This window comes from Alnus glutinosa, chromosome 1 (genome assembly GCF_958979055.1).
Source record: "Alnus glutinosa chromosome 1, dhAlnGlut1.1, whole genome shotgun sequence".
Lineage (NCBI taxonomy): Eukaryota > Viridiplantae > Streptophyta > Magnoliopsida > Fagales > Betulaceae > Alnus > Alnus glutinosa.
This window is the reverse complement of record NC_084886.1, coordinates 9,658,763-9,676,164: the sequence shown is the minus strand read 5'-3', so window position 1 is coordinate 9,676,164 and position 17,402 is coordinate 9,658,763. Positions and strand designations below refer to the sequence as shown.

Sequence of the window (17,402 nt, the reverse complement as noted above, 5' to 3'; positions counted from 1 at the left end):
TTTTTAAAAGTACTTCTCAAAAGTTTAGCAAAACAATTTTATCTATGGTTGCGCGACTCAAAAATATCTATTATGATATTTCGCTCCATTCTCTATCCTTTTGAAGAAATTTTCTTTGCTAACAATGGCTGTCAAGAAGAAGGTAGTGAAATCCGCTACCCCCTCCTCTCCCTTCCCTTTTACTCTTCTTCTCCTCCTTTTCCCTCCCCTTCTCGCATCCTTGGAAGCTATTATTTTGCTGGAGTTAACTCTAGCCTTATCCATGTCTTATTTGAAAGCATTTTATTTGCTTTTCCTACATGTCAACGCAACTCTCATGGGTCTCCTCCCTCCTCCATCGTATCTTCTACCGAGTTTGGTTCGGATCTAAAGTCTAAGTTTTTAAACCTACATTTATGTTCATTATCTAGATTCAGCACGACAAGTGCCTCTCCATCATAATCACCGTCATCTTTCACCTTCACTGATACAAGTCGTGTCTCCTGCGGACACCCACGCACCAGAGCGTGGCTTGCACGCGTTAGCAAGTAATTCTCACCTACCAGCGCATAAAGGTCACAATTCTCCTCCCAATATCCCATTACTTTTGCTGTCAGTGGTTTACGGTAGCCTGCCATGTTCACTGCTTGATAGAGGTCTTTCAATGTTGGCATGTGGTTTACACTTGTCGGGAACTCCCAGTCCCAGCACCTCCTCCCTATAGATGCTGTGTAGTTTTTATTTTTCCACTTTTGTATTTTTGGGTGTTTTGTTTTCTATATCTTCTCTGTGTCCCCTATATTTGTTACGCAACTGATGTTTAAGTCCTTATAACTCAATATACACCTTTAACCACCTTTACTGGTGGCTTGGATTATTGGCATCCATGCTAAGAATCAATAGGTCCGAGTCTTAATTTGATGCATTGCCTCCGCGTACTTGCATTCTTAGTGTTTTTTTTTCGATCGTCCAACCCTAATTTGATGTAATTTCATTTTCGTGTATATATATATATATATATTAAAAAATAAAAAATAAAAAAATCTGTGAACCCCACATTGAAACTTTTTTTTTTTTTTCAAATACGAGCCCACCAAATTAATTACCAATTTTTACACTTTTCAAAACTAACCAAACGGGCTTTGCGACGGTTCCGAGTCTGGAACAATCCAGACTGTTTGAGATTTCAGAACTCTCTAGACGCTCCACGAGACCTTCCTTTCCTCTCGGCCACCATTAAAAGGCAGCCTCTCACAGGCATGGCAATACCAAGGAAGCATTACTCTCGCATTGCGCTAGTTGCCTCTGATATCTCTCTCGCTTTCTCTCTGATTCATTGCAAAACCCGTTTACAGCCTTAGCCATGGATGACGACTTCGAGTTCCCGACCGCGAACATGGACGAGGACATGGACGTTCCGGAGGATGACCCTGTTAGCCCGATTCTCAAGGTGGGCGAAGAGAAGGAGATTGGGAAGACCGGGCTGAAGAAGAAGCTGGTCAAGGAGGGTGAAGGCTGGGAGACTCCTGGCACAGGGGACGAAGTTGAAGGTTTGCATAAGCCTTGAATGGTTATATCTTATTTTATTGGGAGTTTGTTGTTTGGGTGTGTGGGGCGATTGTGTTGATGGGTTGGTGTTGCTTTTGCAGTTCATTATACTGGGACGTTGCTAGATGGAACTCAGTTCGACTCGAGCCGTGATAGGGGGACCCCGTTCAAGTTCAAGCTTGGCCAAGGTAATTTTTCTCTCAAATACTCGGCATTTTGGCTTTTGTGTTCTGCATTTGAATTTGTCAAGTCAAACTTCGTGTTTCAGGCTCTGTTTGGCTGGGTTTGGTGGTTCTTAATCATTAGTAGATACATGTAGGAGTTTGTAATAGAGGGATTTTACGAGTACTAGCATGACAGAAAGAACCTTGATGATCTTGTTGACGCATTGCTGTTAGTGCAGCAAATTTTTTCTAGATAGCTCAATCAAAGTTTAGTTTGACAAAAGATGTTTTCTGGACCTTTAGCTGGGGAAGAATTAGTTGCTACAACTGAAGATCTAGGTGAACAATTATACTTATAAAACCTGTTGATGGGCCTTACTAGATGAAGAGTATCCATTTGAAGCATTCCTCCTTCCAGACCAAATCGGTTGACAAGGACAAAGCATATTTAGCTAAAGTATGGGCAGCAGTTGAGAGTACAATTCGCTGCCTCACGAATAAGAGAATGAGTGAAGATTTAATAATATTTGGAACCCCATGTATATAGGATTGAAATGGATGCTCGACCTTTTATGAGGTCTGGAATTCATGGTTTAATGCACCATTTTTAATGGCTTTTGGGGGATAATTCTCCTAACTCATGAGCCTTTTTAATGTATTGGACTCGTTCTTTTTAATTATTTTTGATGCATGGCTTGGATTCATACACAATTTTTATTTTTGTGTACTGCCCAATGAATACTAGCAATTAACGCTCTATTCATATATTTACACCATTAAGACAAACCTCCCATCTCTTTTGGAGTAAAAAACGGAATCCTAATTTTGTTCTGTGTGAAATTGTTGTATTGATTACCCTAAAACCCCGCCAGAACTTGGGAATGTTAAGAGTTCAAAGCCATCACAAAAGGACTTGAGAAGGAAAGGAGTGATAAGTTGTCCCTTGGGAAAATTGCCTGGCTATTATTCATGGAGTGGCTTTGAGTTGGTGTGGCCTGTTGCCTCTTTTTTCATGTCTGTGGATTTAGCTTTCAGGATCAAGCTCGTGCTGATGTTTATTTATTGCAGGACAAGTGATCAAGGGATGGGATGAAGGTATTAAAACCATGAAGAAGGGTGAGAAGGCTATTTTCACCATTCCTTCTGAGTTGGCCTATGGCGAGTCTGGATCCCCTCCAACTATTCCACCCAATGCCACTCTTCAGTTTGATGTGGAGTTGCTGTCTTGGACTAGTGTCAAGGACATATGCAAAGATGGGGGCATTTTCAAGAAAATACTTGCTGAAGGGGAGAAATGGGAGAACCCAAAAGACTTGGATGAAGTTTTCGGTATATTGTCAATCCAGTACTTCTCCCTTTGATTACTGATACACAACTTAAATGAATTTCTACTAATAATTTGACCATTCTCTTTATTGCAGTTAAGTATGAAGCTCGGCTTGAAGATGGAACACTCATTTTGAAATCTGATGGGGTGGAGTTCACTGTTGGTGAAGGTCCGTCTTCATTCCTATATGTACACACACGCAGACACTCATTAAGTTAGATACTTCAAGTGACTGCAATGTTTCTTTTCATATGCAGGCTATTTCTGCCCTGCCCTGGCAAAAGCTGTGAAAACAATGAAGAAAGGAGAGAAAGTCCTCTTGACAGTGAAGCCACAATGTGAGCTCAGATCTTGTCTACTAATTTAACTTACGTGTTCTATTTTGATAACCTTAGTGGCAATTATTAATCGTATTAGCTGATTATTTTTAGATGCATTTGGGGAGATGGGTCGACCGGCATCTGGTGACGAAGCTGCTGTGCCTCCAGATGCCACGCTCCAGATAACTCTTGAGTTGATCTCTTGGAAGGCTGTTTCTGATATTACCAAAGACAAGAAAGTTCTGAAAAAGACCTTGAAGGAGGGAGAGGGATATGAGCGCCCAAATGATGGGGCAGTTGTTCAAGGTATTGTGGGTGGAAACTGGAAACAATATGTTAGATTTATGGTACTTTAGGGCCCTTAATATGTTTGTGAATTTGTGCCACTTAGTTTGTTATTGTCCTTGCACTGTTTCAGTGAAACTAATTGGCAAGTTGCATGACGGGACTATCTTTACAAAGAAGGGTCATGATGAAGAGCCATTCGAATTCAAAATCGATGAAGGTATTGGCAATTTTTTTTTTTTGTTTCTTTCTAATTTGTCACTTGTACGTGTATTTGCTTCCATGCTTATCTTCCTTGTTTTTCTTTCTCTAGTAATTTTTAGATAGTATTCGAAATAGCTAATTGCTTTGGATTGCAATCTCTATCCAGAACAAGTTATTGATGGTCTTGATAGAGCTTTGAAAAACATGAAGAAAGGCGAAGTTGCTCTGGTGACTATTCAACCAGAGAATGCTTTTGGACCATCTGAAACACAGCAAGAATTGGCAATTGTTCCTGCCAATTCAATCGTACATTATGAAGTTGAGTTGCTCTCCTTTGTTAAGGTGAGTGTGAGGTGTTACATTTATCTGTATTAGATGTTTCTCCTCTTTGGATGGGAGGTAATCGTCAGGAGCAATTGCTTAGTGAATAATCTAATCTATTAAATTATGAGTAAATGGCTGTAGGAGAAGGAATCTTGGGATATGAACACGCAGGAGAAGATTGAAGCAGCTGGAAAGAAGAAGGAAGAAGGGAATGCATTGTTCAAGACTGGTAGATATGAAAGAGCGTCAAAGAGATATGAAAAGGTATATATGAAAATTCAAAATATCTCTGATTTGACCTAAGCTTAAGCTCAAGATATATATACCATATTACCCACTTGTGGATATGGACTAGCTTACAATACCTTTCATTCTGTTGCACAGGCTATAAGGTTCATCGAGTATGACTCTTCTTTCAGTGATGAGGAGAAGCAGCAGGCGAAGGTGCTTAAAACCACCTGCAATCTAAACAATTCAGCCTGCAAGCTGAAACTTGGAGACTACAAGCAGGCTGAGAAGCTTTGTACAAAGGTCTCTTTGTATTTTGTTTTAGTTTGATAATTATTGTGTTATACTTCTTCCAGTTTCATGTGCTGACATCTAGAGATTTGTGTTTATGTAGGTGTTAGAACTTGACAGTAGAAATGTGAAAGCTCTTTACAGGAGGGCGCAAGCATACATACAGCTTGTTGACTTGGATTTGGCAGAGCTGGATATCAAGAAGGCTCTTGAGCTAGACCCAGATAACAGGTATTTTCACCAGCTTCATGGATAATGGGATATGTTTTCTGATCTACTGTAAAGGGTTGTTGGTGTATATTCAATTACCTGGACTCGTTAAATTTGTTAAATTACTATTTATTCCAAAATCCAAGTTTATAGGAATGGATGAATTTAATCATTTACTTCATATATTCTAACATTTTCCTTCCCGTGTGGCCTTAAACTTTTCCTTAACTTGTTTAATAATTTAACTTATTTACTCTTGTCAAAAAATTCAATTTAACTTAATACTCTAACAAAACTCACTTGATGCTGACGTTGTTGATCTAAACTGAAATATTGGTTGTATTGTCAGGGATGTAAAACTGGAATACAAAATTTTGAAGGAGAAAGTAAGAGAGTATAACAAGAAGGATGCCCAGTTTTATGGCAGCATATTTACAAAGATGAACAAATATGAGCAAGCAAGATCAGCGGTAAGTTAAAAACCTTAAATAAACATTATCTTTGATTTGTCTTTGTAAATCTGTGATCTCTTATTTAGTACTTGCTTTTCTACCATGTATGCGCAGAATGCAGAAGCAAAGCAGGAGCCAGTGCCAATGACCATTGACGGCAAGGCATGAAACAGAGCTGCCCCCTCTCAGTGACCCTTTCTCTCTTCTGTAGTCAAGGCAACAACGGTTAAAGAATTGAGGCTGTGTGTTGGATTTGGTGAGGAGTCGTGGAATGTATATTAGTAGTTATTGTCACGGTCCAGAAAGACCCAAGTAATGTGTTTACTATAAGGTGTAAAAGGCTGCTCAAAATCAAATAAAACTCAAGGCTTTGTGATTAAGATTTGTATAAGTTAGAGAGAGAAAAATAGACAAATCTGAAACTTTTGACTCTGATCACCAGCCAGAGTAGATAGCTGACCTGTTGTGAGAGATATTCAATATTTATATGGCCCGGGCAACAAAAGAACTAACGTATAGGAAAGAATTTTGGCCTCTATATTCTTAGGATTCGTTTTCAGGCAATTTTTTTTTAATTAACAAAAAACGATTTTAAAGGTCGAATTACGGTTTTATCAAATTTTTTTAACTGGGTTTTTAAAAATTAGGTTTTTTAATGATGTCTTAAAATTGATACTTTTTAATAAGAGCTTGATGTTACTCGAAAAGTGGTGTTCTTTCTATGTTATTAGTAAAGCCTAAGGAGCAAGAAATTTTAAAAATCATGTTTTCCAATGATGTCTTAAAATTGATATTTTTAATAAGAGCATGATGTTATTAGAGAAGTGGTGCCCTTTTTATGTTATTAGTGAAGCCTAAAGGGCAAGAAAATGGATGTGCAATGGCTTTCACGTTAGCGCTCGCATATTTTGAAACCACAAATATAAACGAAACTTAAGAAGTCAGCTACGCATGGGATTGGCAAGATCAAATCAAATAGAAGATGATTAGTCTTTGGTGCCTACATTAGGAACAATTTAATTTCATAGAACAACTCGAATTCCTATCAAATCCACTAATCTTTCATAAAGCTAACTCTTATTATGTAGCGCTCCAGATTTTCTCCCAAGCTTTTCAAAAGCGGTACCTTTCCAATGTGTTGGGAGAGTGTGCTTAATCACGTTGGGTCTTTGTAGGCCTAAGCAGCAGAATTTCCAAAGGGAAGAAGAGCAACCTGAATGACGACAAACTTATCGGTGGGGACTGTGGAGAGGGCAACCATAGCGAAAGCGGTTCCGGAAGGTCATCCAAAGAACCTCATTTTCTTAATTAACAGAGTATATATATATATATATATATATATATAGAACCATCTCGTATACATCAACAACGACGCCCATTCTTCGATCTTCAAAGAATGGGAAGAAAAAAGGAGAGAAAAAGGCAATACGAGTGTTTTTGTTTTTTTATCCTTTCAGTTTTCGATGTTTCCTACCAAATACCCTTAATGTCGAATAACAATCTCTTCCCTCGCTCCCCATTTTTTTTCATAATTTCTATCTCTTACTCCCTCTCACTTTTCCATCCTCGTACCAAATTGGGTGTGTAAATGACTAAGTGGTTGGGATGAAATATCTAAAAACCAATAATAACTATGCCATAGAAGGCGGGCATTATAATGAGTTGGGAGTTGGGAGTTGGGAATAATAATAAGCACTACAATTATTACAGAAAGAAAGCAACAAAACAAAAGCAAATTCAAATATCACGAACAGCAGCAAGGGGGCACAGCTATAACAATAACAAATAGTACTAATGATCAATAAAGAGACAAGCACCCAGCATGTGCTATTTTAGCTCAAAACTTACTTGTGGATAATAAAATAGTCAAAGCATCTAATTTGAAACAACTAGACATGCCAAGCAAAATCTTGAGAGTTGCATTAGTAAGGACAAACATCGGTCCATCTAAACAGAACACAAACGCACTAAAACAAGTCACAAAGAGACCAGACTCTGCATGACTAATAAACTGCTTAAGCAGCAGCACCAGAAGCCTTGCCTTTCTTCCTCTGGATCTTCTTCATATAGAACTCCAGTTCTTTTCCTTCCAAGATGTATCTGATAGGGAAAAAAATGGGGAGCTAACAAAATCAGATGACACAGAAAGCTGAATACAAAAAAAAAATAGTAGACCTTTTGACTTACCCATCAGCTCTACCGCATTGGCCTGGTCGAGAAGAGATGCAAGCCAACAATCTACCACTACTAAACTGCTCTTCAATATGGGGATCAAGTTTACGGCCTTGCTGGCGCTTCTCAATCTTCCTGACAACATGGTTACTCTTCTTGGTTTCCTCTGTAGTTCCTTCTCCTTCCTGCTTAGTGATATGATGGAACTTGTTATTTCAAAATATTATAATATAAACTATAAAAACAGATGGACAGAGAAATATCACATGGCACTATGCTAGAGAAAAAACCGCACTTACAGTACAGAAATGTACAGTTCATAAGTCATCATTAGAGTTACATTGCAGCTCAATAAATGAAGATATCAAAAAAGAAGGCTCCATTCATGCATTGGGAAAGGAAGAACCCCCAATATCAATGAAATGGCAGGCTTTGAATTCAGAACAAATAGAAGGGGTTGTATTCATACATTATAATTAAATCAACAACTAAAGACAAGGAAGATATTAGAGTAGAAGGATCCCCCGTAACAATGACATCTCTAAATCCCATTTTTAAACTGGGTACACGCCACTAATATTAATCCAGGGATTTTGTCACTTATCATAGGTTACAGACTTCCAATGTGGGCCAATAAAATTAAACTGTTGTATCGCATAGTTGTCAATATCTAAGAACAAAGAATAAGCTGGCAATGATAAATTGGTCCAACGTCCTAATAACCTAAAGAACTAATAACCAAAAGAATCAATTTTGTGAAACAGATCAAGTATATTAGACAAACTCATCCAGCGAGACTTGTCAATTACATCAACCAATCAGAGAAAACTTATACCCCCACCACATTTCCTCCACTTAAGGGACTACAAAGTAGAAGTAGATGCAAGTAATTGCTAGTAGAGACATGATGCTCAGCTACATTTGTAAAAGACTGTACTATTTAGTTTGATTCATAAGATAATTACAACATAGTTCATGCATGACTACCATCACAAAAGCCTGTACTGAACATAACTTTAGAAGCAAAATCACCACATTCACCCGCCACAATAGTCTAACTAACCCCCATCCCAAAAAAAAATAAAAAAATAAAAAAGCACCTAGAATGTTAGTAGCTACCATCACCTAACTGAATTATAGCATCACTACCAGTAAGATGTTAGAAGTAGTCATAGTCAAGGAAGCTAAATGCAACACCCAAAGCAACACAGCAACCTAAGTCCATTAACATACAACTTTCTAAAACAGAATAAGAGTATCAGACACCCATATTTTCGGAAAAGATCCCCCTTACTATTACACCTGGTTGCTTCAGGATCTTTGCAGAATTTGCCAACAGAAACAAGGGAAAATGCCATCAATGTACTGGCATTTACTACCAGACAATTCACTAAATATTTAAAAAGCAGAGTCAGAAAATAATATCTATTAACTATATAATAGAGTAGACAAGGACGAGAGGTGCATTTGCATTTGCAAACATTTTATGTGCATTAGTAAGGCAAAACAAATTGCTAAATCAGAACTTCTGAAATTAACATTTTACTGTACTCTTATGTTATAGTCACAGTCAGTTTTACATCATATAATAACTAATCTAAATAAAAGCAAATAATTTGGGAGAAAGCATTTATAGTACCTCAGGAGTGTCCTTCTTAGCAGCTGCCTTCTTCTTCCTACCAATGTCCACTCCATAATGCTGAAGGTACCACGCTCTGAATGGGGCAACATCCACCTGAACAATGGCACTTTTCACCAGAGTTTGCGTTCTGACAAGCTCATTGTTTGAAGCATTGTAAACAACATCCAGGATACGTGTTTTACGGGTGACAGTTTCACTACCCCATGAGTAATTCCCAGTATCCAATCTGAGGGCTCTCCATTTCACATTGCCTCCTCTAACACGAATTCGCCTCACAGTCTTGTTACTTGAGAGCTTAGTATTTGCAGGCTGACGGCCAAGCTCATACCTGCACAAGTCAAATTAAAAAAATAAAAACAAAACTCATGAGCATTGCAGCAAAGAAAAAATTAGTTGTATAGCAGGAAAAAGTCAAATCAGACATCTCATCTGTCCTGAAATTCAGGAACCTAACTGCTTTATCTTACTGGTACTATATTAATTTTGAGTACATCAAAAATTATAAATTTAAGTGGTAGCATCACACATTTGGCAATATAACATATGGATTTGGTGGCAAAACAAAAGTAGGAGAAGTAAGCCTTTCTTCCCCAGAAATTTTAAGTCCAATACTCGGCTTTAGTATTAGAATATAAACCATGTAACACTATCATAAAATGACTCGGAAATGACTGAGCGTAAGTTCAGTGACTACAAACAAACAAACAATTCGCATGCTTAGATACACCACACTAGGCAAGATCGGAAACCGCGATACAAATAATCAAAATTGCAAGAATCCTTAGCATCAGGACAAGGGAACGAAGAAATAACAAAATAAACAAAGAATCAAAACAAATGAAACTAGGTCAAGAGCTGTTTTGTGACTGAAACAGAGTAAAAATTAACCATCTCCTACACGTTCTAAGCAAATAACCAGACTTCAGCAGCAAATTAAGGCAAGAAAATCGAAACGCAAACACAAACACATCTTTGGATAAGAACTATTCATTGATTTTAAGAATCAGGCAACCCCAAATAACCAGATATCCAGATTTCCATAGACAGAACGAAGACAGAGTTCCTAACAGATCTACGACAACCGACAAGAGAAATGTGAATGCCCTGTGTGGGATGCTCATAAAACGTAAGAAGAGAATAACAGAGGTTAAGGGAAATTGGTATTGGAAATCCCCGTACCGTTTCGGACCAGCCAAACAGAGTGCAAGAGAATATTTCACTTATAATATAAATAATTAAATAAATAAGTGAGTGAGAAAGGGTGGGCCGTATTACTTTCTCTTCTTCCTCCATGCCTTCTTCTTGCCTCCAGTGGCACGCCTCTTGTGCATCGAGTCACGCGAGATACCTGCCATTTATAACAACCACAGACCTCCATTAGCGATCGAGCAAACGAGCGAGCGAGAGAGAGAGAGAGAGAAAGAGAGAGATTCGGGGATGATTGCGTTACCCATGGTTGCAGAGGGTGAGAGAGATCGAGGGCACGAGGCCTGCTTCTTCTAGCGACTCTGCCTACTTCGGCTCACCTTCAGCGCCTCCTGCTGTGTTTTAGATGGTGGCTTTTATATGCGGAAACCCTAGTTTTTAAGAAGGTTGACAAGCGAGGTTGGTTTCGTCATTCCGCTTATATATCAGTCACAGTCCGACCCGATCCAAGTCTACTTCCCTATCCTCCTGTTGCAACCGGATACGATTTGGTAAGTATCAAAAAAAAATTATATATATTTTTTGTCGAAACATATTTAATTTTAATTAGTATATATCGTAATCATATATATTAATTAATGGGAAGTATGTCTGTTTAATTACATATAACATTTTTCTTGATTTGTAGTTGCCTGTTGTTGGAAAATCACCTTCAAGAATATAAGGGAGCGAATATGGATCTGTATTAATGAGCGAAAGGAAAAAATAAAATTAATCACAGGCAAAAAAAAATACTATTCTCGATGCGGTAATTCAAGTTATTCCAACATATAATATATAATATAAAGGAGCAAATATGGAGCAGTATTAATGAGTGGAAGGAAAAAAAAAATTAATCACAAGCAAAAATAAAAAAAAGACTATCCTCAATGCGGTAATTCAAGTTATTCCAACATATAATATAAGTGTGTTCCAATTGCTAAAATTTTTGTGTAAATAAATTAATTTGTTGATGCCCGTTTCTAGTGGATACATAAGGATAATGAGTCAAAAATTATTTGGATGAATTGGGCTAAATTGGGGTGTTCAAAATCTATATTTGGCTTAGGGTTTAGAAAATTTGAATGTTTTAAAAGAGTTATGTTGGCTAAGCAAGGGTGACATTTGGTCCAAATGCTAGATACGTTGGTGGTGTAAATTTTTAATGAGAAATGTTACCCGTGATAAAATTTCTTAGATTCTCTTTCAGGACATAGGTCATCCTATGCATGAATAAGTATATGGCATGCCAAGGATCTCCTAAAGGCAAGGCTTGTGTGACATGTGGGGGATAGGTATAATATCATAATTTGGGACGACAAATGGTTCCTAAATCCGTCAACCTTTACGGTGCGTCTGTCACAAGGTTGGACAAGAATGAAAGAGTCAAGGAACTCATTGACGAAGATACTAGGTAGTAGAACGTGCCTCTAATAAATTAATATTAGGTGGTGGACCGTGCCTCTAGTAAATGAGATTTTTAATGAAGATGGAGCTCAAAAGAATATGCAGTAGGGCGATCAATACCAATAGACAAACTAATCAATTAATTTGGAGCGGTGCGTCAACATGAAAATTTTCAATAAAAAGTGCATACCATATGAAAAAAAATAGATTCATAGAAGCTTTGGGTGAAAACTCCAATGCCTTTGTGTATAGCAATGTGTGGAAAATGTTTTTGAATCTAAATGTCTTGAATGTGCTGAAAACGTTTATTTGGAAGGCATGCAATTATTTGGCATCAACCAAAGAAAATATATTTTTTTTTAAAAAAAAATGATTACTAACAATTATTTGTGCCCAATTTGTGGAGTGGAGGTGTAAACTACATGTCATATTATGTGGCGATGTCCATCATCAAATGATTTGTGAGGGGGTTACATTAAAAAAATTCAAAAATGTTCCAACAGTTAAGGGGATTTTATTCATATAGTAAAGCGAACTATTAAAAAAGCTTGACAATGAGCAGTTTGAATTAATGGTCACAGTAGACAGAATAATTTGGCTCCGCATAAATATAATGGTATTTGGATAAGATCCCATACACCTTGCCCAACTTGTAAGAAGTGCAAAGTAGTGGATGAAGACGAAAATTAAAGTGGCGCATACTGTAAATACACTATTACCAAGATGGATGGTTACCCCTTGTTGTGTGATCCAAATTAATTGGGATGCGGCTATTGATGAGACACTAAAGGTGATTGGCATGTGCGTAATTGTTAAAGACCATGAGGGAAAGGTCCTAGAAATCATGTGCTCAACCAAGCCGTATATAACTGACCCAATTGTTGCAAAGGCTTTTGCAGCATGTAAGGAGGTAAAATTTGGTAGAGATCTAGGAATACATAATATTATATTGAAGGGCGATGCTCTGAAATAATACATGCGTTATCTTTGAATCATTAATTAAATTACTATACTTGCTACAAAATACTTCACAGTCTGCGATCACGGTAATGATGCATGTCAAAATAGAAGTAAACATGGCAATACATCATTTGATGAATGTGGCACTTCGACAATCTTCATAGCAAATATGTAATACCCTAATCCTAACCCAATTAAAGATACAATATTGTGGACCCTAGGGTTAGTTGGAATCAGATTTGGATGGTTCATAATTAATTTTTTGACCTAACATGAAGGATTGATCTCAGGGGTTCATAAACCCTAAAGATTGATCATCCCTTTTACAAGAACAATCATCTTACTTCTAAATGCGATTTTAAGGTTTTCTAAAGCCTATTAAATCATCCTTAACATCTTTTCTTTTTTAAACAAAAAAAGAAAAGAAAAAATCATCCTTAAGATTCTCTCAACCTATTTACACAAATTCCAAGGTTCTCACAGGTTATTGGAGTATCGAGTTGAAGAGAGACGTGTTGTTTCTTTAATTTGTGGTTGTATTTGGGAGTTTCTAAGGCTCACAGTGTTAGTGAGACGTCTTGTTTAACAAGTTATTCGTTGTTGCATGGTTTTTCTCCATAGGTCAGTATGTACGATGCGTTTTCTCGTGTATTTGATTATTGTTTCGTATTGATGACATTGTTTGGGTTGTTTAGAAACCGTAAATTGTATGAGTTTGTTTTTATTGTTTTAGACCGTAGATGTTGAGTAGATTGAACCCTTAGAATTTTCAGAAATCGTATGACTCATCCTAGGGTTTGGTAGGGTCATTTTTGGGTTTGGTAATGATCTCAGGCTGTTTCAGAACCATGTTAGTTTTTTGTCATAGATAGGTAGATAGTTGGCTAACACTAGGGTTTTTGCGGAGGACCACAGTAGAGAGTTTGATATTAGTTTTGAGGACTTTTTCTATGACTCAAGTGAGTGAACCTCACATTGATACTAGGCATCATTTTTAGCATACTATGTTCATATGAACGAAACTGTACATGACTTTTATTTGCACGAACTATACTTTATAAACACATGAACTATTTATTTGGTGTATTGGATATAACTAAGTTTATGAGATGAGCTCGTGTAAGTATTTTATCATGCATGCATATAAAATAAAGTTCAAATAAGTTGTATCGCATGACATTACCTTGTGTCATGGGCTACCAATATATGGGTAAAGCCCTATGGTTCGGTTAGTTTTATTTTATGTTATGCCATTGGCTCCGATCCAAGAGGTCAATTGAGTGACCAGTGCAACCATTACGCATGGTGGTCACGACCATATGACATTATTAGAAGTGTGGCTGCCCGAGGTCAAAGCCAGAGTAATTATTTTATGTTGACTGCTAGTTTGTGCGTATTGAGGCATTGGTATTGTACTAGAGGTTCTTTAGAGAACACATAAACCTTATCGATAATGGGTAAGGGTCCGAATAAACTATATGGAATTGAGCTATAACGGTGTGATCATAATCTATCATGTATTTATAATTATAATACATTACATACGTCTTTACTAATATAATATGCCTTACACAATGACGTATTTTAATGCGAAAACATTTTTTTGTTAAACTATGAGTTCACGAGATGGACAATTGTCTTTTATGTGATTTTATTTCACTAAGTCACGGACTTTCACTTGATTTTTATTTCCATCTGTGAAATACAATTATGTTTTGCAGTTAGTCAGCAACTAGATGGTAAGCCCATTTGAGACTGTATGTACTTGTGGAGGACATAGTCCATATCATATTTTGAGGAGCTAGACTATGAGTAGTTATAGAGCATGTGGGATAACGACGGTAATATTAAAAACGTTTTGATAAACTCTATCTCAAGGCGACGATAGAGAGTATTTCTATTGCAATATACAGAGGTTGTACAATAGGGTATACATGGTAAAGATATTCATTGGTTCAATCTTCTCAAACCAAGAATGATACAGTATAAGGAAAGGATCGCATATATTGTAACATATACTTAAAACATATCTCAGGATTTTGTCTATCACATGACTTTGTCTAATAATTTCCATAGAATTAGGGACCCAATCAAGGAAGATATTGTTTGTCCTTATCAGACTCACGTGAGTTGTCCACGACGGTGTGAGCCGGTGCTTTGTCAAATATGCATAGCGAGATGATCGGGATTCTTTATTTGATTCTTCTTATTAAGGCTCGACCGTAATATATGATGTTTAGTTGAGACTTTTATTATGTTGGAGTTTCCTTTACCTATTGATGATTTGAAGTTATTTTGAGAATTGTAATATTTTGGTTATTAAGTTTAATTTTTGAGACTTTTAGTATTTGCTCATGATATTTTATGTTTTATGGAATTATTTAGATGTTATCTTGTGTATGTTTCAATTATTTTCGCTATTTTTTTGTATACAAGGTTAACTAGTTAGATATATCTATTAGGGCTTGTAAATGAGTATTGGGAGGCGCATCAAGTTCACTATATGTTAGTTAATTCTCGGGGGTGTTACAAAATATGGATGGAAGAATACCCAAATCTTATTAATGATTCTATAACTTCGAAGACTTGTAATGTTTGATGATGATCTTAATGAAGGCCTAAAATTTCCAATATATATATATATATATATATATATATATATATATATATATATATATATATATATGTATCGTTATGGTCATATAGTTGATAAATGATAAAATATCGTATGTTAAATCACATAATATCATTACCCTATTTCTTATTCATGCTCTAGGCATCTAATACGCTATTTCCATTAGATTTTTTGGTAATTTTTCAAACACGCCTCATGCGCTTTCCTCTTTTCCGATAAGTTCCTTTAGCCTTTATTTTACCAATTTTATTAACATCAAATTTTACAACCATTATTATATCTAGCACATAAAAAATACATAGTAAAAGAAAAAATTTCAAATTGATATTATAAAATAAAAAGAACACATCAGAAGACATATCTCTACGTGATCAATGTAGGAAAATTTTGAAATTTTGGCCGCCTTGGATCATGGGTGGCATGCGGTTTTGGCTATAATTTAGGTTTTCTAGGACTTTTGGAGGATTAACTGGTGCTTCAGAGGTAGGATAGATTGACTACAAACATGATCTAAAATTGACTAATTTATGGTGATTTGGCCAAAGAAAGTCAAATTGTCACCTTCTTTGCACTCCGGCTATAGTGGTAGAGAGATAATCACTAAGGCTAGACGGTAGGATGGGTAATATTTGACATATTCTGTGAACTCAATACGAAAAACTTAGCGTAATAAGGTTCAAATCAACCAAATAAGACATTATTAATAAATTGGTCAAATTGGTGTCAACTCGCTTAACTCGTATAATTAAATTATATTTTTACCCTAACATTGGCAACTGAAAGTGCTACTAATTATATTTAACCTTGATCATAGAGCGAAAAATAATGTCATACACATTATATAAAAGCCCGAGTTGTGGAAAATTTTCAAGCCTTTTCATTTATTCTAGTACAAATACACTAGAACTCTAGATAACCATAGGATAATATAATCATCCTAAAATTTCTCATATCAACCGAAACCATCCTATGAGCATCTCAAACAAGAAGCTTAATCTTCTAATTATTCACCAAAATTCAACATTTGAAGTAAAATATATAGAAGATGAAAGCTTTAGAATGAGGAAATCAATAACTATCGAAACAAAGGATGAGCGACTACGCCGATGAGTGAGGTTTTTTTTTTTTTTTTCCTAAAAATATCTAGCCCTAAAAAATTTGGGCTTTTGTCTAGCCCAAAATAGTCTATATTCTTCATAGTTGGGAGAAAAATTCAGGGGTGTTATAATGTATTTATGTTTTTTAGTGATACCCATAGAATTTGTGGTGTTTTTGTGAAAATTTAAATTTCCCTTTCGGACACCCAAAAAAGTTTGGTCGATATTTGGTACTAGTTTGAGTTAATCTCTAAATGGGTAATCCTCTTTTATATTAATAATCCTTTAACTCATTGCATGTATTTAATTTTAGTCTCAATATGTATGGATTTTTTTTATGTTAAGTTGGGATCAAACTGTTAATGGACATTCGTTGGGATGGAGAAACATAGCAGCACACATACATGTAGTGCTTAAAGATTTTAACCCTTGGTGTTCTGTGAATTTTATTGGATGAATTTCGAATGGGTGGATAATATGTTGAGATTTTGAGGGTTCGGTTTTTATGAAAAAAGTTAAATTGATGGTTGAGTTGTCTTTAATGATAGAAATAATAATTAGATTTTGATTGTTTTGAGATTGACATGGCCGGCTCAATGGCTAGGTTTATTAGGCGGCCGCCCTCAATGGAATGTAGCCCTAATTAGTAATAATATAATTAAGTTTTGATTAATAACAAATATTTTAAGGCTCTAATGATGGTAAAATGGTTAGTCAATACTCTTTAATTAAGTCTCAATTATGGTCGGTGCAAAACCTTGCTTTGCAGGAGAGTGGTGGGATGGGTTTGTTTAAACAGGTATGGGAGATGTTGAATGAAGATGTTGAATGAAGATGATTTTATTTTTGCCTTAACCGTAGCTAGACTATTGTAGCTTTGACGGAATTCATTAGTCCTTGACAGGGGCTTCTCTCCTCCCAGTAGGTGGTGTTCCAGACTTAAGAAACTCTGGCTAATTACACCATGCACAG

At 36.3% G+C, this 17,402-nt stretch overlaps 2 protein-coding genes across 2 annotated transcripts; one reads left to right on the top strand and one right to left on the bottom strand.

Annotated features, from left to right (window-relative positions):
* Positions 1–1,130: 1,130 nt before the first annotated feature.
* On the top strand, positions 1,131–5,712 carry LOC133858489 (peptidyl-prolyl cis-trans isomerase FKBP62-like). Its single transcript, XM_062293964.1, has 13 exons — positions 1,131–1,529; positions 1,629–1,715; positions 2,760–3,020; positions 3,113–3,187; positions 3,276–3,356; positions 3,450–3,644; positions 3,757–3,843; positions 3,994–4,169; positions 4,293–4,415; positions 4,536–4,682; positions 4,774–4,901; positions 5,230–5,350; positions 5,447–5,712. Exons 1-13 carry the CDS (start codon positions 1,343–1,345, stop codon positions 5,498–5,500), a joined length of 1,722 nt encoding a protein of 573 aa, XP_062149948.1. The 5' UTR covers positions 1,131–1,342; the 3' UTR covers positions 5,501–5,712.
* A 1,450-nt stretch (positions 5,713–7,162) lies between these two features.
* On the bottom strand, positions 7,163–10,751 carry LOC133871462 (small ribosomal subunit protein eS8). Its single transcript, XM_062308909.1, has 5 exons — positions 10,597–10,751; positions 10,422–10,494; positions 9,144–9,474; positions 7,520–7,689; positions 7,163–7,432 (listed from the first exon to the last, which is right to left on the bottom strand). Exons 1-5 carry the CDS (start codon positions 10,598–10,600, stop codon positions 7,348–7,350), a joined length of 663 nt encoding a protein of 220 aa, XP_062164893.1. The 5' UTR covers positions 10,601–10,751; the 3' UTR covers positions 7,163–7,347.
* Between the last annotated feature and the right edge of the window lie 6,651 nt (positions 10,752–17,402).

What these genes read in the sequence shown, in the direction of transcription:
- LOC133871462 (XM_062308909.1), bottom strand. An exon ending in GCATGGAGGAAGAAGAGAAA is followed by an intron (nt 9,475 to 10,421) that starts GTAATACGGCCC and finishes TGACTTGTGCAG; the next exon opens with GTATGAGCTTGGCCGTCAGC. An exon ending in CAATGCGGTAGAGCTGATGG is followed by an intron (nt 7,433 to 7,519) that starts GTAAGTCAAAAG and finishes TTTCCCTATCAG; the next exon opens with ATACATCTTGGAAGGAAAAG.
- LOC133858489 (XM_062293964.1), top strand. Translation starts at nt 1,343, where the DNA reads ATGGATGACGACTTCGAGTTCCCGACCGCGAACATGGACGAGGACATG. An exon ending in CACAGGGGACGAAGTTGAAG is followed by an intron (nt 1,530 to 1,628) that starts GTTTGCATAAGC and finishes TTGCTTTTGCAG; the next exon opens with TTCATTATACTGGGACGTTG. An exon ending in ATGAGCAAGCAAGATCAGCG is followed by an intron (nt 5,351 to 5,446) that starts GTAAGTTAAAAA and finishes ATGTATGCGCAG; the next exon opens with AATGCAGAAGCAAAGCAGGA.